The sequence below is a fragment of the Gopherus evgoodei genome, chromosome 2, assembly GCF_007399415.2.
Source record: "Gopherus evgoodei ecotype Sinaloan lineage chromosome 2, rGopEvg1_v1.p, whole genome shotgun sequence".
Lineage (NCBI taxonomy): Eukaryota > Metazoa > Chordata > Testudines > Testudinidae > Gopherus > Gopherus evgoodei.
Genome location: NC_044323.1, coordinates 250,612,106 through 250,639,039, shown reverse-complemented (window position 1 = coordinate 250,639,039; position 26,934 = coordinate 250,612,106). Strand labels below are relative to the sequence as shown.

Below are 26,934 nucleotides of genomic sequence, written 5' to 3'. Positions count from 1 at the left end.
GCGGCTTGCTGGCTGGCTCCGGGACCGAGAGAGCAAACCGGGAACGCCGCAGTTTGCTCTCTCGGTCCCGGAACCCCGAGCAAGCAGGTCTCCTTCCCCGCGGCTTGCTGGCTGGCTCCGGGACCGAGAGAGCAAACCGCGGCGTTCCCGGTTTGCTCTCTCGGTCCCGGAACCCCGAGCAAGCAGGTCTCCTTCCCCGCGGTTTGCTGGCTGGCTCCGGGACCGAGAGAGCAAACCGCGGCGAAGCTGGTTTCCTTTCCCGGTTTGCTCTCTCGGTCCCGGAACCCCCCTTGAAGCCGCCCAACAGCGCTGCAGTGTGGCCACATCTAACACCACTTGCAGCGCTGGTTGCTGTAAGTGTGGCCACTCTGCAGCGCTGGCCCTATACAGCTGTACTAATACAGCTGTAACAACCAGCGCTGCAAAATTTTAGATGTAGACATGGCCTTAGAGATTCTACTTCCACTTATATTTTATTAACTTACTATCACCATTGTGGTAAAGAGCAAAATACTGTGGCTATTTTTGTACTAATTTATCAGACAGATACCAGAGAAGGTTACCTCCCACCCAGAGGCAACCCATGGGGGGGGCATGCAGAGTCACGTGCCCCCCAGATTTGCTCCTTGCCTTGTACTGAGCATGCTCACATGGACTGAGCATGCCCTCACCAACCTCCATCTCCCCCCATCTGCAGCACAGGTCATCTCTGCTCCCACCAGATGATTACCTAGAGACCTATGTTCTTTTTGGAGGCTTGTGCAGTTCTTACTCAAGCTGACTCATTAAATGATGCTGTGCTCTTGAACAGTATTATAACTTTGGGTTGTGTCTCCTCGTAGGCTTACTGTGTCACTTTCAAATAACCTATTGAGAACACATATTGGCTTGACGTTTTGACTACGAAAATTTGGATTTCTAAACATAACTACTAAAATGCATATCTTATAAAACTAAGATCAGTTGGGTTCTGAGAATGACTTTTACAAACCTTTGTGTTCATTGTAGGAATATAGCTTCAGCGCAGAATTTAAAGAGAGAGTGCAGTGTAATCTAAGATATGCAATACACTACATTTAAGTAAAAAATTTAAATGCCTTTAAATGGACATGGCCATCTTGAAAATCACATTTGTATGAAAATATTGTACCTACCGTAGTTCCAAGTAGCATTTAAAAATTGTTTAATAGAACATGCAATATCTTTTAATGTATCATCCTTTCCGTTCTGTATTACAAGTTCTTCTCTACATCAGACTGGATTAGAAACTTAAAATATCAGTTTCTGTTGTTTTCAAATGCATTTTAAATGTATTAGTTTATTAAGTTAACAAATTAAAAATATAACTAGTCACACAGGTCTTTCTTTTGGGGGAGAGTTTGCAGGTGGTGTGCTATTTAAGTAGAAATATTCATTACATAGATACTGTTAGACAAATTGGATGAAAGGTATTTTGCCACTGTGAATTTACTAGAGGTGACTACTCTTGTTTTGCATGGTTGTCAGCCTGCACTATAACAGCAAATGTTTCTTGTCCAACAGGTACCTTATCCTGGAGCAGGACAACTTCCACACATTATTGGAGGATCAGATCTGATAGGTCACCATGCCAAAAAGAATTCACAGTTGGAAGAATGGTTAAGGCAGGAAATGGAGGTAAGGAATTCTTTCCAAGCAACAAAACAACTGCAGTCCTTCCCAAGAACAGGGCAGCTCTGTACTAAAAGTTGAGCCTATGTGCTGAACAAATCTGCCACTTAACACATCCAAAAAGATGTTAGGGATGTGACCTAACTAAACAAAAGGGGTTCAGTGATAAGGCTGACACTCTACTGATTCTTTTGGATAAATCTGACATGTAATATTAATAAAAAAATTAATAAAATGTTTAACTCTTTCATACTGTGGGTACGGAGGAGACTGCTGTAAAGCAAAAGGCACTGATCTAGGAGAAAGTGATTTTAATGACTGAGTAAAGTAAACATTTGATTGAAGCTTAGCCCTGCATGAATTCTGAGTGTGACAGTGAAAGTTTTTACATTAACAAGCTCAGCAACCTCAGTGTTCAAGGTGCTCAGTGCAGCACTGCTGATGGTCTGCTCACAGACTAGATATTCAGATGAAAAAAATATATGAGATGTGCCTGTTGTAATCAGGAGACTGAATATTGTGTTTTTAACTAGAGAAGATATTTCCATTTGTACGTAATTTATATCTTGCTGTAGCAGTTCTCAACTTTTTCATTTTGTGTGATGCTTCTTTAAAAAAGCATCTCGGGCCACATTACATTCCAGTCTCCCACCCCAGGTTCCATATCTTTCCTGTGATATCAATATTACTTGGTTAATTGGGAAGGTTATACAACAGTATTAAGGAGAAAATGCGATAGGTGAGAATTCTTGAGGTTTTTACTCCATCCCCACTTTTATATTTGCTGTTTATTTCCTCTCACTGATTTTAACAGTTGATTTCAGTGCTAGATTTTACCTTGCAGGAAAGCACTGCATAATCTCTCCCAGCCATGTTGAAATTTGGCATCCACCACAAATTTACTCATTGTTGAATTTATATGAGGCACGCCTATGAAGGACACAAGCAGTGCAGCAGTGTGATTCTGACTCCTTTTTCCCTCTCACCTTCCAGCTCAGGTAGCTAAAAAAGCCTTTGGAAGCCCTAAAATTAATCATAGTCTGGATTCCAACTAACAAAGTATCCTCTATTGAAAACAGGCATAGATGCTTTACTCCCATGACAGAAGCAACTCCGGTTAGAAGAGGTCAGCAGACCACAGTTTGAGGGCTTGTCTACATCAGAAAGTTGCAGCGCTGGTGAGGGAGTTACAGCGCTGCAACTTTGAAGGTGTCCACATCTGCAGGGCACCACCAGCGCTGCAACTCCCTGTTTGCAGCGCTGGCCGTACTCCCGTTTTGTCTCGGGTGTAGAGGATCCAGCGCTGGTGATCCAGCGCTGGTAATGCAATGTAGACAGTTACCAGCGCTTTTCTTGACCTCCGTGGAAGGAGGAAGCCTCTGGTAATCAAGCTGGTTTCCTTTCCCGGTTTGCTCTCTCGGTCCCGGAGCCACCCAGCAAACCGTAGGGAAGGAGACCTGCTTGCTCGGGGTTCCGGGACCGAGAGAGCAAACCGGGAAAGGAAACCAGCTTCGCCGCGGTTTGCTCTCTCGGTCCCGGAACCCCGAGCAAGCAGGTCTCCTTCCCTGCGGTTTGCTGGGTGGCTCCGGGACCGAGAGAGCAAACCGCGGCGTTCCCGGTTTGCTCTCTCGGTCCCGGAACCCCGAGCAAGCAGGTCTCCTTCCCTGCGGTTTGCTGGCTGGCTCCGGGACCGAGAGAGCAAACCGCGGCGTTCCCGGTTTGCTCTCCCGGTCCCGGAACCCCGAGCAAGCAGGTCTCCTTCCCTGCGGTTTGCTGGCTGGCTCCGGGACCGAGAGAGCAAACCGCGGCGTTCCCGGTTTGCTCTCTCGGTCCCGGAACCCCGAGCAAGCAGGTCTCCTTCCCTGCGGTTTGCTGGCTGGCTCCGGGACCGAGAGAGCAAACCGCGGCGTTCCCGGTTTGCTCTCTCGGTTCCGGAACCCCGAGCAAGCAGGTCTCCTTCCCTGCGGTTTGCTGGGTGGCTCCGGGACCGAGAGAGCAAACCGCGGCGTTCCCGGTTTGCTCTCTCGGTCCCGGAACCCCGAGCAAGCAGGTCTCCTTCCCTGCGGTTTGCTGGCTGGCTCCGGGACCGAGAGAGCAAACCGCGGCGTTCCCGGTTTGCTCTCTCGGTTCCGGAACCCCGAGCAAGCAGGTCTCCTTCCCTGCGGTTTGCTGGGTGGCTCCGGGACCGAGAGAGCAAACCGCGGCGAAGCTGGTTTCCTTTCCCGGTTTGCTCTCTCGTCCCGGAACCCCCCTTGAAGCCGCCCAACAGCGCTGCAGTGTGGCCACATCTAACACCACTTGCAGCGCTTGTTGCTGTAAGTGTGGCCACTCTGCAGCGCTGGCCCTATACAGCTGTACTAATACAGCTGTAACTACCAGCGCTGCAAAATTTTAGATGTAGACATGGCCTGAGAGTATGCTGTTACCCAGTTTTTTTAAACTAGTTTAGAATATAGTTTGCATAAAAAGGTACCATGCAGGATGTTGGCCTAACCCTGAGAGATGCTAAAGCTCTGCGGCTTGTATTGTCTTCAGTTGTGGATGTTCAGCATTTGTCCGGCTCAACTCTTGAAAATATTATAGCAAAACAAGGGATCAAACTCAGAGGACAGTTTAAAATGGTGAAATTTGCAGCTCCCTTTGTCCCTTCCCTTTTTGCCACCAAAGTATACGTTACACTTAGAGAGCATAGGTTTTAACTTAGACTCACAACATACCACGTACACACCCATATAACTCATCACTTGTATTAGACTAGACTTAATTACTCAAAGTTGGTGCAGTGCAGACTCAGTTGCTGAAAGATGATAGCACTGAATGAAAAAACTCTGTAGCAGGAAGCTTTAGATAGCTGTAAACTAAAGTAGGTCATCCATTACTTTAACTTGCATCTCCTTGGCAGAAGTTACGTTAACTTACAGCTACTTGACACTGTGTAAAGGAGCCTTCACACCACTGCTGTACTAGTTTCAGAGTTTAAAACTAATTGTGACAAAACTCAAAATTTTGACCAACTAATAGATTTCTGCTTGTTGCAGTTTCAGTCTGACATTCCTGCTTTTGAAAGTTCCATCATTACAAGTAATGTAAAGCCCTGGATATTTTTCCGTCCCCTTCAGTTTTGTCTGACACAGGATAGCTACAATGTGCAGTTAGCCCAGGTAATTGGCACCTGGGTCTGAGCATTTGAGTTAGCCTAGCCTGAGTATGAGCATTCCCACAACAAAACTGGCCCTCTGTTACTGTGTCCTCATTGTTACTGCCCTCATCCATGAATGTCTGGGGACATAGCCTATGGTTTTTTTGTGCAGAAACTCTAATATTCTTTCGCAGTAAATTGTGGGAGAACTTCTCGGTCCTTTGGAGAAAATTGTGGGAAAGAGTTTTGTAGGACTTTCAGCACTCGAGTGATCTTGCCTGCATGTTTACTGCAAAGTAGGCAAGTTCTAGCCTGAGCTAAACCACAGTTCTGGCTTTAATCCGTACCCCTACCCATGCAAGCAAGCATAAATTCAAAGTCCAAATAAGTACATGCTTGAGGGTTTTGTGTGTGGATGAGAGTGGTTTGGGCAAAAACATGTAAGAGCATGGGCTAAGGCTAACTACAGTGAAGACATTCCCACAAGTGTCTGATCGTTTTTCAGATTGGTTTCTGTAACTGTGGCCTACTTTAAAAACTGAAAACCATAATCTGACATTCTAGTAAAACGCATTGTATGTGAGGTATTCACAGCAAGATGTCTCAGTACAGGACTGTTGTGTTAGTATGAATAATAGTGAAGAGATTTACTTTATTTTGTCAGGAACAGAATCGGCATGCAAGAGAGGAATCACTCGCTGATGATCTCTTTAGGTAAGGGATTTTTTTGTTAATGCTTTTAAAAGGCCTGATATGTTATACATCACCTCACTTATTTTCTGGATAAATTTCAGTTTTCTAATTAAACCATGATGGCTAAAGCTCCATTGGCTGCCTCCTTTCTTGATACCACATATGAGTAGAACGTGGCATCCTCTTCTGCTCTTTCCTAACTTTCTTTATACCTTAAACTTCATCAGTTCCTGGGCCATACATGACTCCTTTTAATGCAACATTCAAAACTACTAGTCTTATGGTAATTAGAGCCTTTTCAGATAGAATTGTTGCCGCTTCATCTCCGTCCTATAAACTCCACTTTAGCCCCCAATTCCAGGAACCTGGGCATTAAGTTTGAATCAAGAATCACTTTCCTACTTGTGAAGATGCAGCTTTCCTTCCTGCTAGCAGAGTTTGCCAGTGCCTGTCTCCCTATTGGTTGGAAGGTTTTGCTCTGACTGAACCAGAGATTCCCCTTTCCAGCATAAACAAAACTAGTCCAAAATAAAAACAGATTGCTTGGGTTATAGTGCTGTAATCAGTCTGGGGGGACCCTCTCCACTTTTCACAGAGGGGCTCATACCTTTTCACACAGGGATCCTAAATGGGCCTTTCCTCCATTCATTTCCAGGCTTCTGCCCAGGCTGCTGCTTCGCCCCTTTCTCCATAAAAAGATCAATACTGCGCTTTCCTTGTTTCCTTTTTGGTAGAGAGACTCAGCAGGTCTTGCCATCTTCCTGATCTCTCTCTCCAGAATAAAGCAAGCCTTTTTATACCCAGCATGCTGTTAGAAGCCTACTGTTCCCCTGGTTCTATGACTCCTGACTGGACTACAGGTCACAGAATGCCTCTGTTTGGGCAGGACCCATGTCACTGGAGTGAGGTGATGGCTCTTATCCTGGCTCAAGATATTGTTATGCTGCTGTATCTTGTACGTCTGTAAATCTACCCTGTGTAAAGCACCTTCTCTTCCATAAACCCTCTTTACCAGTTTTCTGCTGATATCCTCATTTTACTTCTACTCCTCCTTCCCTGTCTGCCCTCTTTAGAGAGGACATTAGATTCTTCTTCCACACTATTCCTTGGCCAATTCATTCTCGGCCTCTCTACAGCCTCTTTTCCTAGGCATGAGTCCTAACCCAGTCTCTAATAATAAACAAAAATGGGAGCCCACTCCTAAGTGGTCTGCTTCTGTTTATTCAGTTCTTCTCTTTAAAAGTCACTGTATTGTTCAGCACTGTTCTGACATGTGCACATTGTATGATATGTATTGTAAACTATATAGTTTACTTGTATGTGTATGTATAGATTGTAACCTGGAATGAAGTATTTTGTGATTATTGCTAGAGCTCTTTTTTTTTCTTTTTTCAGTAATCACAAGAGTGACTCTCAGTTCACACACATTCACTTGGTTAAATCCTTATTTGCAACTTCACCAACAATATTATTGCTTAGAAAGAATTAATTTTTCATTGCTCATTAAACCTGCTACCATTGGAAGTTTTAACTAGGGGAGGAAGAACCCAGAAAAATTCCAGCTCTGATTTTTTAATTTTACAGTTGACAAAATTATGCAAAAATCCCAATTTGCAGAATCCAAACTCCTCTGTAAAAAAGGATAGAAATGCCTGGGCAGTAGAATATGATATGAGTAGGGCCCTAACAAATTCACAGCCATGTGAGACGCGTCACGGATTGTGAAATCTGGTCGTCTGTGTGCTTTTACCCTATACTATACAGATTTTGTGGAGGAAACAAGTGTTCCTCAAATTGGAGGTCCTGACCCAAAAGGGAGTTGCAGGAAGGGTCACAAGATTATTTTAGGGGGGTTGCGGTATTGCAACCCTTACTTCTGCACTGCCTTCAGAGCTGGACGGCCGGGGAGCAGGGGGGGCTGTTGGACAGACACCCAGCTCTGAAGGCAGTGCCTCGCCAGGAGCAGCACAGAAGTTAGGGTGGCAATACATCATATTGTTTTTTAGGTCAGAGAGTGCTCTCCTGTCAGCTTTACTACTCCAGCCCCTGTGAGCGGCGGTAGCTATTTTAGCAGGAGAAGCTCCTCCATCAACATAGCATTGTCCACACTGACGCTTATGTCAGTGTAACTTAAGTTATTCAGGGGGATGATTTATTCACCCCCTTGAGCGACGTAAATTATGCCAACATTAGCTGTAGTGTAGACATAGCCCAATATGAAGTTTCTTTTCCCTGATGGGGTAGCCACAGTGTCTCTTCTCCCCTCTTCTCTTGTTAGTCTGATAGCTTTGTTTATCTGATATGTAAATAAATTCTCATTGTCTTTCAAAGTACTTTGGAATTAACTGCCAGGTAGAGAAACCACATTCCTTCCTTGAGAGTGGGGTAACTCCTGTTTGACTGGAAATATGAAAAAAAACCCTGACATTTGAGAGTTCTATTGAGAGATCATGTGTGCGGCTTAATTTTACTCAAACTGATCGTGAGAGTCACAATTTCTATGAGAGTTGGCATGTCTGACTAGGTGGGTGAAGCCAGACAATAGTTATGCTCTCGACAGCTCTCACAGGAAAATGATAAAAGACAAAAACACTCTGTCATCTCTGAGAGAATGATCACTTAGCAAAAAGTGTTCAATCTCTGACCTATCCGTTCTCATCCTCAAAGGAAACCTGCACGTTTTCAAAAGACAAGCCTGGGAACTTAAATTCATAACTTTGCTAGACACTAAGAATCATGGACTGAACAGAAAGAGTGGAATTTATGGCATATTACAACACTCTGTAGCCCACAAACTGCCTGCCCAGCTGCTCCCTGCCAAACTGGAGGGGTAACAAGCCACTTCACCTTAAATCATAGGCACTGACTTACTCAGATGCTGGGGGATGCTTGACCCTTGCTCTCCCCCAGGCCCTACCCCTTCCCCCACCCTTGCCCTGCCTCTTCCTGCCCCACTCCCCCCCCCCAATGCCTCCTGCATACTGCAGAACAGCTGATCAAGGCAGGTGGGAGGTGCTGGGAGGGAGGGGGAGGCACTGATCTGCAGGGCTGCTGGTGGGTACTTGAGCACCAGCCATTATTTTTCCAATAGGTGCTCCAGCCCTGGAGCACTCATGGAGTCAGTGCTTACGCCTTGAATGGTCCCTTGAAATGTGTGTTAACTACATAGGCTAAATTATCTGTTACTCCTTGTATTTACCTGTTACACTGAGCATGTTTCCCAGATCTGAAGAGCTTTATGTATCTTGAAAGCTTGTCTTTCACCAAGAAGTTGGTCCAATAAAAGGTACTAGGTCCCCTTCTTTGTGTCTCTAATATCCTGGGACCAACACAGCTCAACACTACTGCAGACTGTGTTCTAGCCAGACAGACAAGTGGAGAAATGCCATCAAGTTGAGTGTAGGGCTTTGTCTACACTGACAACTGAATGACAAAACTTTTGTCTTTCAGAGGTGTTAAAAAACACACACACCACAAAAGACCAACATTTTGTCAATGACAAGTGCTGGTGTGAACAGCTCTTTGGTGGCAGGAGAGCCGATAAAGAGCAGCTAAACTGCGCACCTTAGCTGTAACTACACAACCCTGTTACTAAAAGCTGCGTAGTGCCGAAATAGCCAAACATCCTGCTCCACTCAGCCAAAAAGTATATGTTGTATCTTTAGTTTCCCTATCGGAGGGAAGTAGTAGTATCTGTGGGACTTGAATTGCATCAGTTATGCCTAATTTAAACAAAATGTGATTTCTTTTAAAAAAAAAATCCTGTATGCTGTTGCAGAACACATTTGTTAATTCACCAGCTGAACTAGTGATTTGAGGCATAAAGTATTATAGCATATTCAAATGTGTAAGGAGTCTTTCCAAATTCTGAGTGTTACCAGCATGCAGCCTGTGATAGTTAGTCACAGTTCATTTCTTTTTCCCAAAAAAGGATAAATGAGTTGCCTAGGAACAGCAATGACCTGTAATACATTTCCAGTTAAGTGGTGATGTAAATTGGCTCACAAGTTGAGACATTTTCCTGTCTCAGAGAAAAGAAAGCTTAGTAAATGGAATGAGATTTAAGGGAAGTAAAACTGCCTGATCATTTGCTTGTGGCTGTAACCTATTCATCTGTGAAAACAAAGCAGGTTAGAAGCGAAGAAGGGTTTTTTGTTTGTGTTTTGGGCTGGGGGGTGGGAGGCAGGCCTGGAGAGAAAAAAGGACAAGGTTTGAATTCAAAGTATAAACACATTCCTGGGCACTAGTTAATCATTTTGTACCCTATCAAAAAAGTTCATTAAAAGATCAAGTGGTAGGCAGGAGCTGGAGAAGAATCAAGTGTGGGAGGAGAAGTGGAAGGGATTGGTAAATGCTTCTCTGAACTGAGCTGTAGCATATGACATGGTTGCTATCGTAAGTTCATTGTTATTGAGAGGAAGTCCTTTCAATATTAGCCAATGAAAATTCTTGCTGCAAGAAATAGCAGCTTTCATGGTGAAATATGTCTACAGATTTTCATTTGATTGCAATATTAAAGCATCTAAAAATCCTAGAAGATAGTAAGTTACCTTTAACCAAAACCACTCACAAATTCTAGAAATATCACACAGTCCAGGTGTAACACTCTTTATTTTACTGGCAATAAACACAGTGCTGCAAGAGGCTGAACACCCTCAACATTTATTGACTTAAGTGGGAGTAGTGTGTGCTCCTGACCCCATCTGAAAAGGAAATGTCAACTTTTAACTGTTTAAATCAAACATTTAGCTTTGAATATCTGAAATAAATAGTTGGTATCTGTTTACTTATAACATTTTTTCCCTCTTACTGCAGATATGATCCTAATGTGAAAAGGAGAAGATAAATTCTCTTGAATTTACAATGAACCTACAGCAAAATCATCTTGACATCATGATTGTTGGTTCCAGTGTACAATATATATGGGAGGTTTAAATTCTCTTCTTGTAACAATTGTTTTAAGTCCTGCTTTTATTAAAGGAAAACGGAATCAGTTTTACATTGTTTTGGAATGTACAGAGTCCACATTTCTGGTTTCGAGTCTTTAAACTCCTTTGCTTCAAAGCAGTGCTACAGTACAACATTCTGGATAGTTAGGGCTTCACTTCAAGCTTTCTTCTGTCTGTCTGAGATACACTTCTGCTATTACTCTGTTGTTCTGGAAAAAGACCCAGTTAATTTGTTTAGCTCTTTGTGTAACAGTAATCATTTGCTGTACAATACAGCTCAAAGCACAAACACTTTAAAACATAAAACAGACATAGTGGGGGCAGCAATCTCTCTTATTGGACCAACTTCTGTTGGTGAAAGAAATTACCTTACCTGCACCCCTCTTATGGCTCCAACACTGTAAATACCTACACTGGTTTAAAACAACCCTTTAACCTTAAGGTGACTTAACTTCAGCTCCTGTTTGCATTTCTGCAACAGAAATGGTGCTGTTATTTAAAGTGAAACTTTATAAGCCTCTTCTAATGTGATGCAGGGTTTTATTTTAAATGTTACCTATGACTCTGCCCTTACTAGGTTTGAAATAGTAGCCACGGCAGTAAGCATGGTTGTGGATAGCAGAATTCTAAAACTTTCCTGCCCACTAGAGACAGGGATTTTATTCTGACAACTGTTTTCCAACTGGTAAACAGCATTGTTGTTAGTGTGCTAAGAATAAAATCTCTCTCTGCAGCAGGTGAAGGAAAGCCAGTCTAGAACCTGCTAACCATGATTTGACTTGTGGTTAACAGGTCTGGTTAACTTTTTAATCACATGGTGCACAGAATTAGATGTAGTCAAAGAAACTTAGGTCTGTGGATGGCAGCAGTATTGACACTTGTGATTTCTTTTTTGATTACTGTTAAAGAAGACTGTGCCCAACTTATTCAGAGTCAGAAAATGAGGTTCCATGTGTTAGCAAGATGGTTACTGCCACTTTGAAATGATCAGTGTAGGTTACAGCTGTCATATGTAGCCAGCCATCAAACACACATTTATTTTTACATGCCAAGTATTCAGAGTTTTTTTTTAAACACCCAGATACTACTATTTCATAACAGGCTCGATCTAGATTCCAATATATAACTTTAAGACAGCAATAGTCAACTGCCACTCTTGTGGGAGCACTGGCTGAGCCATTATGAATGCATTATACCCTAAATGTCTGGCTCTTAGGCCTTTGCCCCAACCAGTGAATGAGAGATCTAACATAAACCCTTGATGTCTCCTTAAATTGTTAAACAAGATAATCAACGTGCTGCTGTTTCCAAAGCTTCTTGGAATTTTCAAAGTTAGTGTCTTCAAAGCTGAGAACCTGAGCTTTTCAGTATTGTCACATACCAAATTGATGAGTGAAGTTACTGTATTGTTTTATAACAAAAATACTCATTTTAAACAAAACTTCAGTTAAATCAGATCACCTCAAATATCCATTTTTAAATTTTCATCATTTGTTCTGTTCTAGTAGGAATAAGAGTTGTATCAATGAGTTTGGAACAATACAAAGACTCAAAACCTGCTTACCTATTTATTGGGACCAATTGTGTTAAAAGTCATCACAGGCACTAGGAATCTTTTCAAAATCCACTTCACCGCTATTTATTTCTATAATCTCAGTAAGCACTACTAACAAATTAAAAGTATATAATGTATAGGCCCTAGTCAAACACCTCTGAGGTGCTTCAGGTTAAAGCACATGTCGAGGGAACTATTCCCAAGTGTAAATGTACTTGTGTGGCTGCAGTATTTGGTTTATAAAGAAGACTGTTCTTTCACACTGTGTGGAAAAAGAAGGCACAAGATGAAACTGAGGTTTTTTGTTGTTTTTTTTTTTTTTACTTCATCATCATTCACAAATGGCTTGCACATTTCTTCCTCAGGCCAGATACAGCTCAAGCACCTTGAAGAGAATGCTAAGAATTGCTCAACCTGCCAGTAGCTTTGCAGGTGCAGGGAGCCAGATTTTTATTTATTTATTTTGTGGCTGTAATGAGCATTTATCCCTTTTTCTATTCCTCTTCTGGGAAAGTTTCCTTCCTTCTGCACAGGTTACTTGTCTTCCAATGAGGAGAAATGCCATATCTTATCTTGACTCCTTGTGCAAACAGAAAGGGGCTTGATCCAAGAAAAATAAGCAGAAGTCATCCACAAGACTTCATTCTCTATAGGGGAAGGAGGATGCTGGTGAACCAAGGAAGAGAGAGAATAATTATGGACAAAGTTTAGGCCATGAAGAAAAGGTTAACAGTGGAGCAGGGGTAGTCAGGAGATCTTAGCTCTGCTCCTGACCTGCTAGGGGACCTTGGTCAAGTTCATTCATTGCTCTGTGCTTCAGTTTCCCTACCTGTGAAACAGGGCTAATAGGTATCTAAATGCCTTTGTGAATCTGGGCTAAGTCCAACATTTTAGGCACCACTGGTATCTTGCAAGCCCCTACTCAGCCACCATCTAACCTAGCAGGAGCCTAGGGGACTCAAGTGCCTAAATGCTGACACCACATTGTGGATTGGACCCCTAACTCAAGTTGAGCCCCAGAGCAGGATTTTCAAAGCTATCTTGCTACCAGGGCCTGAACCCGTAGGCTCTGAGCACACTTAAGATCTGATACCTGTCACAAAAGACAACTGGAAGCATGCATGATTCAGAGCAGGAACTTGAAGCCATGTGAATGCCCTAACCACCAGGCTATAGAGTAGGGGTCAGCAACCTTTCAGAAGTGGTGTGCTGAGTCTTCATTTATTCACTCTAAGGTTTTGCCTGCTAGTAATACATTAACTTTTTAGAAGGTCTCTTCTATAAGTCTATAATATGACAACTATTGTATGTAAAGTAAATCAGGTTTTAAAAATGTTTAAGCAGCTTCATTTAAAATTAATTAAAATGCAGAGCCCCCTGGACCGGTAGCCAGGACGCAGGCAGTATGAGTGCCACTGAAAATCAGTTTGTGTGCTGCCTTTCGCATGTGTTCCACAGGTTGCCTACCCCTGCTATAGGGTATTCTGAAATGAATCTCAATCTCTCACTGTTCTTGTATAAATAAATATTCATTAGGTCACAGAGACAGACTGACTATAGCCCATTGGTTAGGGCACTCACCTGGGATGTGGGAGACTCACATTCAAGTCCCTGCGCCAATGAATATTTAATTAGTTATACAATAGAACTCCAATAGGAGAGAGAGAGAGAGTCCCAGCCCAGAAGTTACTCACCTGGGAAGTGGGATGTGCTCTGGAGCAGGTACTTGAACCCAGTTCTCTCACATCCCAGGTGAACGCTTTGACAACCAGCAGACAGTGTGTCATCAAAAAAATGTCAAAGCTCTTTGTGCTCTCCCCTGTCCCTCCTCGGGCAGGCTTTAGAGCTTGTGCTGTGCTTCCCCTCCACCTCTCCACGGGGGCTGACAGGTATCAGGTCTTAGACACGATCACCAGCAGGGCCTTATCACCCACTTGCTAACACTCAGGTTTCTTGGCTGTTTTCTAGCCCTCTCATCTTCTCCCGGGGCCCCATCCCATTCCATTCCACTGCTCACCCCCTTTGGCTCCATTCTCACTTTTCTTCCCCTCACAATAAGCATCCTTTAGTCTCCCTCATCTTAAATACCCCAACTTTGACCTCACTTGCCTTTCCAATTATTGCCCGAACTCCCAAACTGACTCAACTGCATTTTCAATTATTGCCTGAAATACCTATCTTCTACCCTCTTCATTCCACTGTCCTTTTCCTGGACAAAGGTGAGGGCTTCTGCTCTATCTTCACTCTCCTTTTGAAGGCTTATGGCACTTTATGACTATCTAGTACTTGAAATCCTGTCCACCACTGGCTTTCATAACTCCATCGTCCCATGGCTCTCCTTTGCCCCCATGGCTCTCCTTTGCTACTATGTTTATTCCCTTCAGCATGGCATTTGCTGGGTCTTTCTTCCCATTCCCCTCTTTCAGTAGCTGTTTCCCACGTATCTGTCCTTTGTGCTCCACAGCCTGTACGAAATGTCTAGGCAATCTTACCCACTTTCATAGGCTCTGACCACCAACTTGTAATTATGACTCAAATACATGCCTCACTACTCAGGACCTATTCCACACCTTGGCTCAGTGGTTCTCAACCAGTGGTATGTGTACCCCTGAGGGTACTCAGAGGTCTTCCAGGAGATACATCAACTCATATAGACATTTGCTTAGTTTTACAACAGGCTACATAAAAAGCATTAGTGAAGTCAGTACAAACTAAAATTTCATAGACAATTATTTGTTTATACTGCGCTGTACCCTATACACTAAAATGTTAGTACAATAGTTATATTCCAATTTTATAATTGTATGGTAAAAATGAGAGTCAGCAATTTTTCAGTAATAGTGTGCTGTGACACTGTATTTTTATGTCTGATTTTGTAAGCAAGTAGTTTTTAAGTGAGGTGAAACTTGGGGGTATGCAAGACAAATCAGACTCTTGAAAGGGGTACCGTAGTCTGGAAAGATTGAGAACCACTGTCTTAGTTGATCTGGCAACTTAAATTGAACATGGCAAACACTGAGCTCCATTGTTCCTGCCAAAACCTCTTCTCTATCATTGTTGATGGCCACCAACATCCAAGACTCCATATGGATTTTCAACACTTCCCTCTCTGAACCCATGTAACCAAGCTATATTCAAATCTTGCAATTTCTCCATTTCAATATCTTCAAGAACCAACCTTTTCCTTGTCCAGATTGTCAAACCTTTTGTTTGATCTCATATGACTTGACTATTTGAACCACCTCCTCTCCAACCTTAATTACTACCACCTTGGGTCCATTCAAAACACTGCTGCCAAGCTGTTTCCTAGTTGATCCTGTCACTATGCTTCAAATCCTTCCTCTGGTTCCTCCTTTTCCACTATATCGAAGACAAACAGTTGGTCCTTACCTTCAAAGCCCTTCACAATTTAGCTCTTATCTACTTAAGTGCTTTTGAAAATTTTATCCCTAGTCTTTCATCTCGGCCCTTAGCCGCTCTCAAGCAACAGCAACACCAACCGGCTCCACAGGCAATCAATATGCCAAATGGAATGGGTCTTCTCCTTCAGACAGAGCTAGGGCAACCCCAGACAGACCTGTCTGCAAGCTGACAAAAAACTAAAGGGATTAATATTTTTCCAGGGAGAACTCAGATTCCTCTGGGATGCATATTCGGTCACATTAGTGGCCACAATCTTTGCTATGCATTTTCCACATTCCTCCAAGAGACAACACAGTATAAAAATAAAGTGGGGTGGGACAGTGATTCTAGTAGCATATATCAGCTATGATAGCTCTCCTTTTTGGTCTCACCCCTTCCTCTGACCTGGGCTTAATATTTCTCCCTCTGTTTCTAAACTGTTATCTGACTTGAGATATTCTGGACAAATTATCCTTACATTGCACTCATCTAGAAAGAAGTCTATGACCCAAGCACATTCTTGGCACTGTAAGAAATTTTTTTAAGGGGAAAAATAAAAAATAACCCCAGGGATGCTGGCTTCTATTCAACAGTTGCACAAGGATCTGTCCATAGGTCTCAGCTTTAATTCCTCAATGGTGAAACTTTCTGCCCTCACTGTTTTAAATCCAGATCTTCCTTAGCCTCTATCACCCTCAAACTTGCCAAACCTCTTAAAGCCATTCTCACAGTTTCCCCTGCAAGGACCAGAATGGCATCTTCAACACCCTTACTTGGACTTCATTTGAATGCGAATATCAACAAAGCCTTGCTTTCTCTGTCAAAAGACGTTTCAGTTGCCATCACTTTAGAGTCCCAGACAGTATAGCTCTTTCAAGCAAGACACTTCTTTCCTCTTTCAGGAAGGCAAAACAGTTCTTAAACCATCTGAGTTTTATTACAAACGTAAATGCTCCTTCTCTCCCCAGTTGAGGTAACATGCTCCCATTTGTCTGCTCAGTTCAAACACAGCCACAAGGGTGGAAACAGCACACCATGCATGTCAGCAAGACTCTAAAAATAAATCTAAATGAAGTAGTACTGAGAAACTCTTCCACATTGTTTTGCACTCTAAATACAAAGTTTAACAAGTCTTCCGCAGCTTCAGGAACTAGATGGATTCACTGTTACATAATAGACAATGCAAGGCTTCCAGAAATGCAATATCCAAAGGACATCTAGGCTTATTTGTCATGGAGCATGGCAACGTGTTGGTCAGAATTTCAGCATTAGTAGGGAGAGGGAGATATAAGGTTGCAGTATGGTCTTCTCTCCACTTTTGTCAGATCTACACACTCAGCCCTCGTCCAGACTAACCCGCGGCATCGGCGGGTTAAAATCGATTGCTCGGGGATCGATATATCACGTCTAGTCTGGACGCGGTGTATCGATCCCCGAGCGCGCTTACATCAATTCCGGAACTCCATCAATCCGAACGGAGTTCCGGAATCGACACGGAGAGCCGCGGACATCGATGCAGCGCCGTCCAGACTGGTGAGTACCTCGATTTTAGAAATTCGACTTCAGCTACGTTATTCTCGTAGCTGAAGTTGCGTATCTAAAATCGATTTTAATTCCTAGTCTGGACGTGGCCTCAGTCTGCAAGCATCTGAAGAGACTTCCTTCAGGAGGGCAATACTCCTGTCTCTGGTCCCAATTTAAACCCTCCAGGGTCAGAAGGGACTCTTTCGTAGGTCATCTTTCCTACTTTCTCTCCCTATTGTTCCTCACTGCTCATTGCTTGCCATCAGTGAAGATTATCCAGAAGAATGCCAATTTTCTTTCTTCCAGTTATGATTACACTAAATCATCCTAACCGACTGTATTCAGTTTACTTATCCGAGAGCAAGTTCCCAGTAAATCAATTTAATTCCCTCCCGCTCCTTTAAGGGTGACAGGCCTAAAAAAAAAAAACAAAACCCTAATCTCAAAACTGAGTTGAATGATTAGATTTAGGATTTAAATTTTCTACAACTTCAGATGAACTCTTCTGGTGGGTTGCCAGGTGAGTAGGTCCAGCATTCCCTTCAAAGCACATAAACTGCTTCTGGTCTGTAGAGAAAGAGGGTGCAATTCAGTCAGGATTAGTGGGCACAACATTTATAACATAACACACCAACCTGTGGAAATCAGTGCCTTAGGTGAACACCTTGGTAAAATTCAAGAGAAGTTTAGATGTTGTATCTGAATCAAGAATTCTGCAGTTACTCAGTAGTATGAAAGCTTTAGTCACCTGTCAGACCTCAGGTTTCAAGTTATAAGCCAATCTGCTAGACCCCAAAAGAAACTATCCCCATAGTTTATTACACAAGTGTGTTTCTTTAAACAATTACCACTGTTAAACAGTCACATACCAAGTGCACCATTAGTGAAGTCTGATATGCCAATTCTGAGGTTTAACTCCAAGACACTTGCAGAGATCAAATTATTTTAAAAACCTCATAGCTATAATTTAGCCTGAAGATATACTCAGCATTGCTTTGGATTAGAACCTATTTCTGAACCAAAGGCAACTATAAAAATATAAATTGCATTGTTACACAATTCAGGTTAGTACTACCCAGGTTAACTGCAATTTAATTATCAATTTTTAAAATAAGTCCAGGTCTTCTGAAAACACCAAAAATTAGTCGCATAATTGACAGTTAACCGTTTTTTCATTGGGTGAATAAAAGCCAGTTGCAAATACAAAACTAGCAGCTCCTAGCATAAAAGGAAGATTTCTCAGTACTGCTTCAATCAGTAAGAAGGCTTATTTACATACTGGCTAGCTAACATTTATTCAAATTCTAGACATGCATACTGAAAACTACTGCTCTGTCCAGCCCACTGACATACACTCAAAACTTAGCTGAATGCCTAGGAACACTAGCAGGAATGGAAGAGATCACTGTTAACTCTTTGGGAGGTGCTGCAAAACTAAAGCAATGGACAATATAAGACCCTCAGTAAAAAGCTCTGCAATTAACTCTTGTCATCATGTTATGTGTTTATAATACCTAAGTAGCTGCTGCAGTTAAAGATGGGACTAGTCCTTGTCTTCTACATTTTTTTGCTTTTGTGACTAAGTCAGTCCTTTTGTCCCATTTAATTATTAAACTAGAAGTACGTGAAAAATCAAATTTGTACATGAAAGATGGAAATGCTTTTTATAATCGGTAATTTTTTGTGTGAAATATCTACCATAAATGTCTGAAACACCTCCAATTTTGGATCTGCCTCGCCACCAGGCAAAAATATTGCAAGTTTGTTACAAGCGCAATTAGGTTCTTTAGGTATGTGCTAAAGATTTTATTAATGTATGCGACTTATGTAATAAAATCAAAATCTCTTAATTAGATAACTATGAATTGTGTATACTATAGCTTAAAATTTATACTTAAGTCCTGCTAAAATGATGGCGGAAGATTATACTTGTCTACTACATGTTTGGTTATGCAAAGAAAATAAAAAAATTGAAACCAATTACTCACATAGCTCTGTTTTCCATATACAAAAGTATTTTAATAGTTTACGTAAATAGTAATGAAAAAAGAAATGGCTAAATTCAAATCATAGGGGCATGACTGGGAACAAAAGCAATTATTTTAAAATTTTGCATTCACATTTATGCTATTGAACTGATTCTATAAATTGCTTAAATTTGTAATCTACAGTAACTCCTCATTTGTAATCTACAGTAACTCCTTGTAGTTATGTTCCTGAAAAATGTGACTTTAAGCAAAACGATGTTAAACGAATCCAATTTCCCCATAAGAATTAATGTAAGCAGGGGGTATTAGGTTCCAGGGACATTTTTTTCACCAGACAAAAGACTAATATATATAAGTATTAAATTGTTTGTTTAAAACGTGTGTGTGTGTGTGTGTGTGTGTGTATACAAATACACACACAGAGTATAAGTTTTAAACAATTTAATACTGTACACAGCAATGATGATTGTGAAGCTTGGTTGATATGGTGAAGTCAGAGGATGGGATATTTTCCAGGGAATGCCTTACTGCTAAATGATGAACTAGCACTCAGCTGAGCCCTCAAGGGTTAACACATTGTTAATATAGCCTCACAGTCTACAATGCAGCACAAATGGAGGGAGGGGAGACAGCATGGCAGACAGAGACAGAGACACACACCATGTGTGTGAGAGATGCACATTGCCCTTTCAAGTAGGCTGACCCCACTCTTAAGTACATTGCCTTTTTAAGTAGGCCAGCAAGTTGAGACAGCAGAAGCTGCCCGCAAGCTCCCTCTGTCCTGAGCTGTCATGTCCATCTGTCCCCCACTAGAGATGGGGTAAGCAGGGGGCAGGAGCAGTGGGGGGGGGCACCATGACATTAGTCCCCTTCTTCCCTGCCCCCTGCACAGCAAGCGGGAGGCTCCCAGGAGCAGCTCCAAGGCAGAGGGCAGGAGCAGCACATGGCAGCGGGGGGAGGGGGAGGAGACAGCTGGACTGCCAGCAATTGATAGCCTGCTGGGCAGCTGCCACACAGGGAACTTAGGGGAGCAGGGGGTTGCTGGTCCACCCTGGTTCCAAACCCCCACCAGCTAGCTGCAACAGGCTGTTCTTTCTGAAAGCAGTAGACAAAACAGGCGGCTACCAAACCATGTTATAAGGGAGCATTGCACAACTTTAGATGAGCATGTTCCCTAAGTGATCAGCAATGTAACAACGTTAACCAGGACGACTTGAAGTGAGGAGTTACTCTATACAACTAAGTTTCTAAAATGTAGATTCCTTAGCCTTCAATTGAAAATACTGTGGTTTGAATGCTTGTGCCTCAATGCTTCCCCCACTTCCCTTACACAAAAGTCCAGATCCTACATAACTATACTAACAAGCCTAAATATTTGCAGGTTCAAGCCCCAAGATTATTAGTAGGCACAGACAGACTGGGCACCATCCAATCTATTTGTGCCATTGCTGAAATAATGCAACTCAAGAGTCACATGGCTGAAATAACACAGGGGTCAGCAACCTTTTGGAAGTGGTGTGCAGAGTCTTCATTTATTCACTCTAATTTAAGGTTCCGTGTGCCAGTAATACATTTTAACATTTTTAGGTCTCTTTCTACAAGTCTGTAATATATAACTAAACTATTGTTGTATGTAAAGTAAATAAGGTTTTTATAATGTTTAAGCAGTTTCATTTAAAATTCAATTAAAATGCAGAGCCCCCCGACCGGTGGCCAGGACACGGGCAGTGTGAGTGCCACTGAAAATCAGCTCACGTGCCGCCGTCAGCACATGTGCCATAGGTTGCCTACCCCGGAGATAACAGAATATGTATATCACCAATTATGCACAGTCTCTAAGTATAAGTTATCAAGGCTCTTTTCTGTATTCTGTTCAGGTTCTTATATCTTGTCCATCATTGTGATCTTTTGGGGGTTTGAGCTTCATTTTATTAGTGGATTAAAAAGGCCTTTAGGTACACAACTACCATTATATACTCCACAGCAGACTTAAGAGCAGACATTAAATGAACTGAATTAGACAGCATGTCTTCTATCACATTAGATTTAAGTTAAAGTGCCTAGTAATAGATTAAACTAAAACTGAACATCTATCCAAAGGGGGTACACATGAGTACTTAAAACTAGTTCTGAAAATTATTTAAAAACTTTCAAATTATTGTTTGCTCCAGCTACAATGAATAACACTGGGTAGTGTCTATAGTAGTTTATTTATCTAAATACTTGGGCTTGAGACTCTAGGTGTCACCTTAGAGACCAGAGGTGTGAAATTTAGTACGTGCCAATTTACAATCTTCAGTTTGCATCCTTGTCACTCTCATAAGCAGAGAATGATGGTTTTACAAAAACATTTTATACAGGGTCAGTCATTTTGTATGGTGACAGTGTTAGACCATGGCTTTTAAAAAAGTGGTTAGAGACATCCTAGTTGTAACGTTAAGCATTACCTTAGAAAAGAGCAGGAGCCAGTGCTTGAACTTAATAAGGGAAGATGGGAGTGTCTCCTCCCTATCTCCACCAGATAAGAGATCCCATCCAGTCTTCTTTAGTGGTATTGTGAGAAATTGTTTACAAGTTTTACAGTTACTTCTCAACAATATTTCCTTTTCAAACAGATTTTTTTTTCAAAAGTACATTAGGTATTCACTATATTGACACTGTCGTAAGAGCACTTACATCAGCACTTTATTATTTTACTGTAAACCAGAATATTCTTGGAAAGTTACATAGCAGTGTAATAGAGAACAGATCTCTATAAAATCTCTATATTATGGTCCTTATGCACTTATGAAAGTGGAAGCATACGCTTGACAAAAACATTAGTGGATTGTCAAATTAGCAGCTATGCTTATAGGAATGCTGTTCTCTCTTTTATCCCGGTACCAAATAATGATGGATCTGGTTTAACTGTTAAGCCAATTTTTTTCTGCTTATAGAAATCCTCTTTGTTTATTGTAAAGAGTGTTTTGCTATGGGATAAATAAACATATATACAAATGCCAGTATTACTATGGCAAAATAAATATAATCCTTGTTCAAAATACACACATTTGCTTTGAGACCAAAGATCATCACAAGGAAAGCTTTCTGCTCTGACAACTTAACTTACATTTATACTTTAAAGATAAGTATATTTTGTGTGGTGAAACACTCAGAATAAAAACCAGTGCTCGGGCAAGACATTCTCTTTCCAGAGAGTAAGTGTGCTCTTTCGTTTGAGCAAGAGACCACAGGCAAGTCACTGTAAGTTAGTCTCATTTGCTGTCTGTCTGGAAGAAATTCCAATTGTGGGACAGAGCACTTAAAACAGCAGACCACACTTCTGTCTTTTGAAAAGAGAGAAGTAGTGTAGCATCAGCATCCCCTACCAGGCAATACAAGCGTGACTTGTATATATGACAAAGAAGAGGCTACTAATGAATTTAGCTGTCAATGAGTTGCTTGTTAGAGTACGCCTTTAATTCCATATATGAAAGTTTATATGACTGCATGTTTTACGGGACACCATCCCCACCCCCGCCTCTTTCAACAATTAGTTGATGTTTCTTCTTTTGTCTTGTAGCCAAACATCGTGCAATGCTCAGTGCACCTCCTTTTAAAAACCGTACAAAATTGTCTCCAACCAGCGGGCCTAATGCAAAAAGACTGGCTTCCTTAGTGCACTCGTAAGTATATGGATCAATCTCAATAGGATTACCCTTGCATGTGATTGGCTGGTTTGGGTTATGACCTATCCCCTGACCGTGGTCCTTTAGAAAGAACAAATTAGGGTGAGAACCTATCAGTACTAAGGCTACGGAGAACTTGAAGATTTTCTTCAATCCAGAGGCACTCTGTAGGACACATTTCATGTCTGGCTTGAAGGAAAGTACACGGTGCTCAGGAAAACTGGTGTAAGCAGAATGCAGATTAGAGTCCACAGCATGTGACTGAGTACACATCATATGATAGACCTTATGGTATTCAGGATAAAGTTGTTTGGGCAGCTGTTTGAAAATTAAACTTGGATCAGTAACCCTTCTACGAAACACATGAATTACAGGGATGTTATTATTGTACGCACAGAGTACTGCGTCAGCTGCTGAGAGTCCAGCACCCACAATTAAGACAGGGTCTACTTTCCCACGTAGTTTTCCTTTGCTGATGGCAGCTCCAAAGTCAGACATGGAATGAAACACAAAGGGAAATTCTTCTCCTTCAACCTGTAGTCGGCCAGGAGAATCAAAAGTTCCAGTCGCAAGAGCCACATTCTCAGCAAAGAGGCAGAAGGGCACCTGAGAGCCATCTGCTGTTCTCTGATAACCTCTGACTTCCCAGTTTCTCTTGATCAGTGATGTCTGTACATCTTCCTTTGCCATTTGCAAATGCTGTGCTGAAATATCTTCACTCACTTGGCTTTCATCTTTGTCAGCCTGTTCTCGGTAAAGTCTTGAAACAGATGTTATGTAAGCATTGTCTCTGAAGTTCTTCTGGAGGCCCATGACTTTAACATACTGTTTATAATAACAAGCTATTTCCTCTGGCATAACTCTGTTGCTCTTTATACTTCTGAAACAAAAACAAAAGGCTTCCAGTTAACATTTATGCTCCAATGGATGGATCGAACATCACATTTGAAATATTGAATGTACAGATTCAAATTTAAGCAGAATTGATTCAGTCCTTCTCTCTCAACATAATTACACTGAGTTCAATATGTTTCATTGTATGGAGTTTGAAGACAAGACTGTCAACTGCTCTTTTGATGTCTGAGAGACAAGTGGGTGAGATATCTTTTATTAGACTCATTTCTGCTGGTGAGAGAGACAAGCTCTTGAGCTATACAGAGCTCTTCTTCATGTCTAGGAAAGGCACTGAGGCCATGTCTACATCTAAAATTTTGCAGCGCTGGTTGTTACAGCTGTATTAGTACAGCTGTATAGGGCCAGCGCTGCAGAGTGGCCACACTTACAGCAACCAGCGCTGCAAGTGGTGTTAGATGTGGCCACACTGCAGCGCTGTTGGGCGGCTTCAAGGGGGGTTCCGGGACGAGAGAGCAAACCGGGAAAGGAAACCAGCTTCCCCGCGGTTTGCTCTCTCGGTCCCGGAGCCACCCAGCAAACCGCAGGAAAGGAGACCTGCTTGCTCGGGGTTCCGGGACCGAGAGAGCAAACCGGGAACGCCGCGGTTTGCTCTCTCGGTCCCGGAGCCAGCCAGCAAACCGCAGGGAAGGAGACCTGCTTGCTCGGGGTTCCGGGACCGAGAGAGCAAACCGGGAACGCCGCGGTTTGCTCTCTCGGTCCCGGAGCCACCCAGCAAACCGCAGGGAAGGAGACCTGCTTGCTCGGGGTTCCGGGACCGAGAGAGCAAACCGCGGCGAAGCTGGTTTCCTTTCCCGGTTTGCTCTCTCGGTCCCGGAACCCCGAGCAAGCAGGTCTCCTTCCCTGCGGTTTGCTGGCTGGCTCCGGGACCGAGAGAGCAAACCGGGAAAGGAAACCAGCTTGATTACCAGAGGCTTCCTCCTTCCACGGAGGTCAAGAAAAGCGCTGGTAACTGTCTACATTGGATTACCAGCGCTGGATCACCAGCGCTGGATCCTCTACACCCGAGACAAAACGGGAGTACGGCCAGCGCTGCAAACAGGGAGTTGCAGCGCTGGTGGTGCCCTGCAGATGTGTACACCTTCAAAGTTGCAGCGCTGTAACTCCCTCACCAGCGCTGCAACTTTCTGATGTAGACAAGCCCTGAGTGTCACAGCTAAATACAAAGGCTTCTCTGCACTGGCACACTAAACCAGTACTGCTGTGATCAATGCAGCGGCACTGATTTAGCGGGTCTGGTGAAGACACAATAAGTCAATCATACAGCGCTCTCCCTTTGACTTCAGTACTTCACCTCCCTAACAGGCGGAAGGTAAGTCAGCGGGAGAGCATCTCCCACTGACATAGCACGGTGTAGACACCATGTTAGCTCAACGTAAGCTATGTCATGCAGAGGGATGATTTTTTCTTACCCCGAGAGATGTAACTTACATCGACTTAACTGGCAATGCAGACCAGTCCCAAGATTGAACAGATAGTTTAGTGTAAGTAGTTAGCACATATTCTAAGGGAGTGTTAACACCCCCTTTTTGTCCTATGACTACAGGGAATTAGTGGGTTACATATTGTTGTAAAAAGCCATAAATCCAGCGTCTTTATTGAGACCAGAATTTTTAGTGTGTAGCAAAGTTATGAATTTAACCTCCCAGGATCATCTTTTGAAAGGGTTGTACAGGTTTTCTTTGAGGATGCGGGCTGATAGATCAGACAGAGTCATCAACTTGTGAAATGTGTTCACCCACAGGTGACAGGGTAGTTTTATCATTTTCCTGTGAGAGTTCATTCGAGAGTGTAGTGATTGTCTGGCTTCACCCATATGGTGGTTACTGAGGTATTTACTGCACTAGATGATGTACACCAGCCATGATATGCACGGTAGGAACCATGGGTCTTGAAAGGTGTGTGGTGGGGGATGTTGATCACTGTAGCTGTGGAAATAGTTCTTCCTCACCCACTTTCTCTCTCTAATATCCTGGGACCGACATGGCTACAACAACACTGCATACAACTTTTGATTTCTGGTATACAAGACAAGTCAAGTTTGAAGAAAATTAGTTCTTTAATTTTAAAGATGGATAGCAACTTGAAATTTTCATGGCTTTTTTTGAGTAATTCAACATTAGTCATTAGATCATCTGAAACAAGAGGACAACAAACTCAGTTCCTAACTTTTAACATCACTGAAATGATTTTCTTCCAACTTGGTATGTTTTGTAGGTCTCATTGAGACTTCAAATCAAATTTGAAGGCTGTGCTATAAAACCATATAAATTCCAGTTTGCTATAGGTTAAGACAATTTATAACAAGATTACATTTTAAAGCCCAAGTACCAGATGTCAGAGCTAGTTAAGCTTTCAATCTAAACTCTGACTTCTCAACCCTAACTGCATTAAGGGTAGTGTTTTGCATAAAATATATATTGTATAATATATTTTCTACATGTTTATTTAAACTGAGAGATTTTGAACTAAGAACGTAATTGCTCAGACCAAAAGCTGCGTTTTTCTCTGTGCAGCGTTGAGCCCTCAGTCACTGCAACATAATCCTGCACTTACTCCACTGGTACAAGTTCTTAAAATTAACACTTTTGTAGTGCTCTAGTTTTATCTCCTCAGAGTGTTGCACAAACACTAACCAATCCTTACAACACCTGCAGTAGGTTGGAAGACCAGTATTAGCTCAATTTTATGAGGAAACGGACATGGTTACTCAGTGTGGGGCTGTGTAAGTCAGTGGCAGAGCTGAGGTTAGAACTCAAGAACTGTGGACTCCTAGGCCTACACTTGCACATCAATCTGTCTCAAATTATTTGGTTTCTAGGACTAACTTCTCCCTCATCCAAGAAAAAGTCTTCAAGTATCTTTATGAAGGCTCTCTTAGGATCTATGTATATCGTTAATTACAACAAGAAGAAAAAACCCGAACACCTACATTAGTAGAACTTTAAGGTTGCAATCTCACGCATACAAAAGTTAGAAATGCCAAAAATAAGGTTTCTCATGCAACCATAATTTGTCCCCTTCTGCATCTGCATGACAGAATCTTTAACTACATTATCTTATTTTTTCCACACAACCACTACCTCACTCAGTATACAGGATGAATGGTGCTCATTGAATAGCAACTGTTCAATATTTCTTTTTAATCCTCTTCATTCTATGTGTGGACCCAACCTTGCTGCTGCTTTTGTTTTAACAATTAGGACCTTACCAAATTCACAGTCCATTTTGGTCAATTTCACAGTCATAGGATTTTTAAAAGAGCTGAAATAATTAAATTTACTATTCAAATCTGAAATTTCATAGCGTTATAATTATAGGGGTCCCAACCCAAAAAGGAGTTGGGGGGGGGTCCCAGAGTTATTGTAGGAGGGGTTGTGGTACTGCTACCCTTACCTCTGCGCTTCTGCAGGCAGTGGCGCTGCCTTCAGAGCTGGGCGAGTGGTGGCTGCTG

The 26,934-nt window shown here is 42.3% G+C and overlaps 2 protein-coding genes across 5 annotated transcripts in view; one reads left to right on the top strand and one right to left on the bottom strand.

Annotated features, from left to right (window-relative positions):
• Window positions 1-10,486, top strand: part of NBN (nibrin) — a 59,285-nt gene extending 48,799 nt beyond the window's left edge. For all 3 annotated transcript variants that reach the window (XM_030553419.1, XM_030553418.1, XM_030553421.1), the window contains 3 exons: window positions 1,543-1,656; window positions 5,454-5,503; window positions 10,298-10,486. In XM_030553419.1, coding sequence (XP_030409279.1) covers window positions 1,543-1,656; window positions 5,454-5,503; window positions 10,298-10,328 — 195 coding nt within the window. In that variant the 3' untranslated portion in view covers window positions 10,329-10,486. The remainder of the gene's footprint in view (window positions 1-1,542; window positions 1,657-5,453; window positions 5,504-10,297) is intronic.
• Window positions 10,487-20,623: 10,137 nt separating this feature from the next.
• Window positions 20,624-26,934, bottom strand: part of OSGIN2 (oxidative stress induced growth inhibitor family member 2) — a 33,675-nt gene continuing 27,364 nt past the window's right edge. For both annotated transcript variants that reach the window (XM_030553416.1, XM_030553417.1), the window contains one exon: window positions 20,624-23,448. In XM_030553416.1, coding sequence (XP_030409276.1) covers window positions 22,395-23,448 — 1,054 coding nt within the window. In that variant the 3' untranslated portion in view covers window positions 20,624-22,394. The remainder of the gene's footprint in view (window positions 23,449-26,934) is intronic.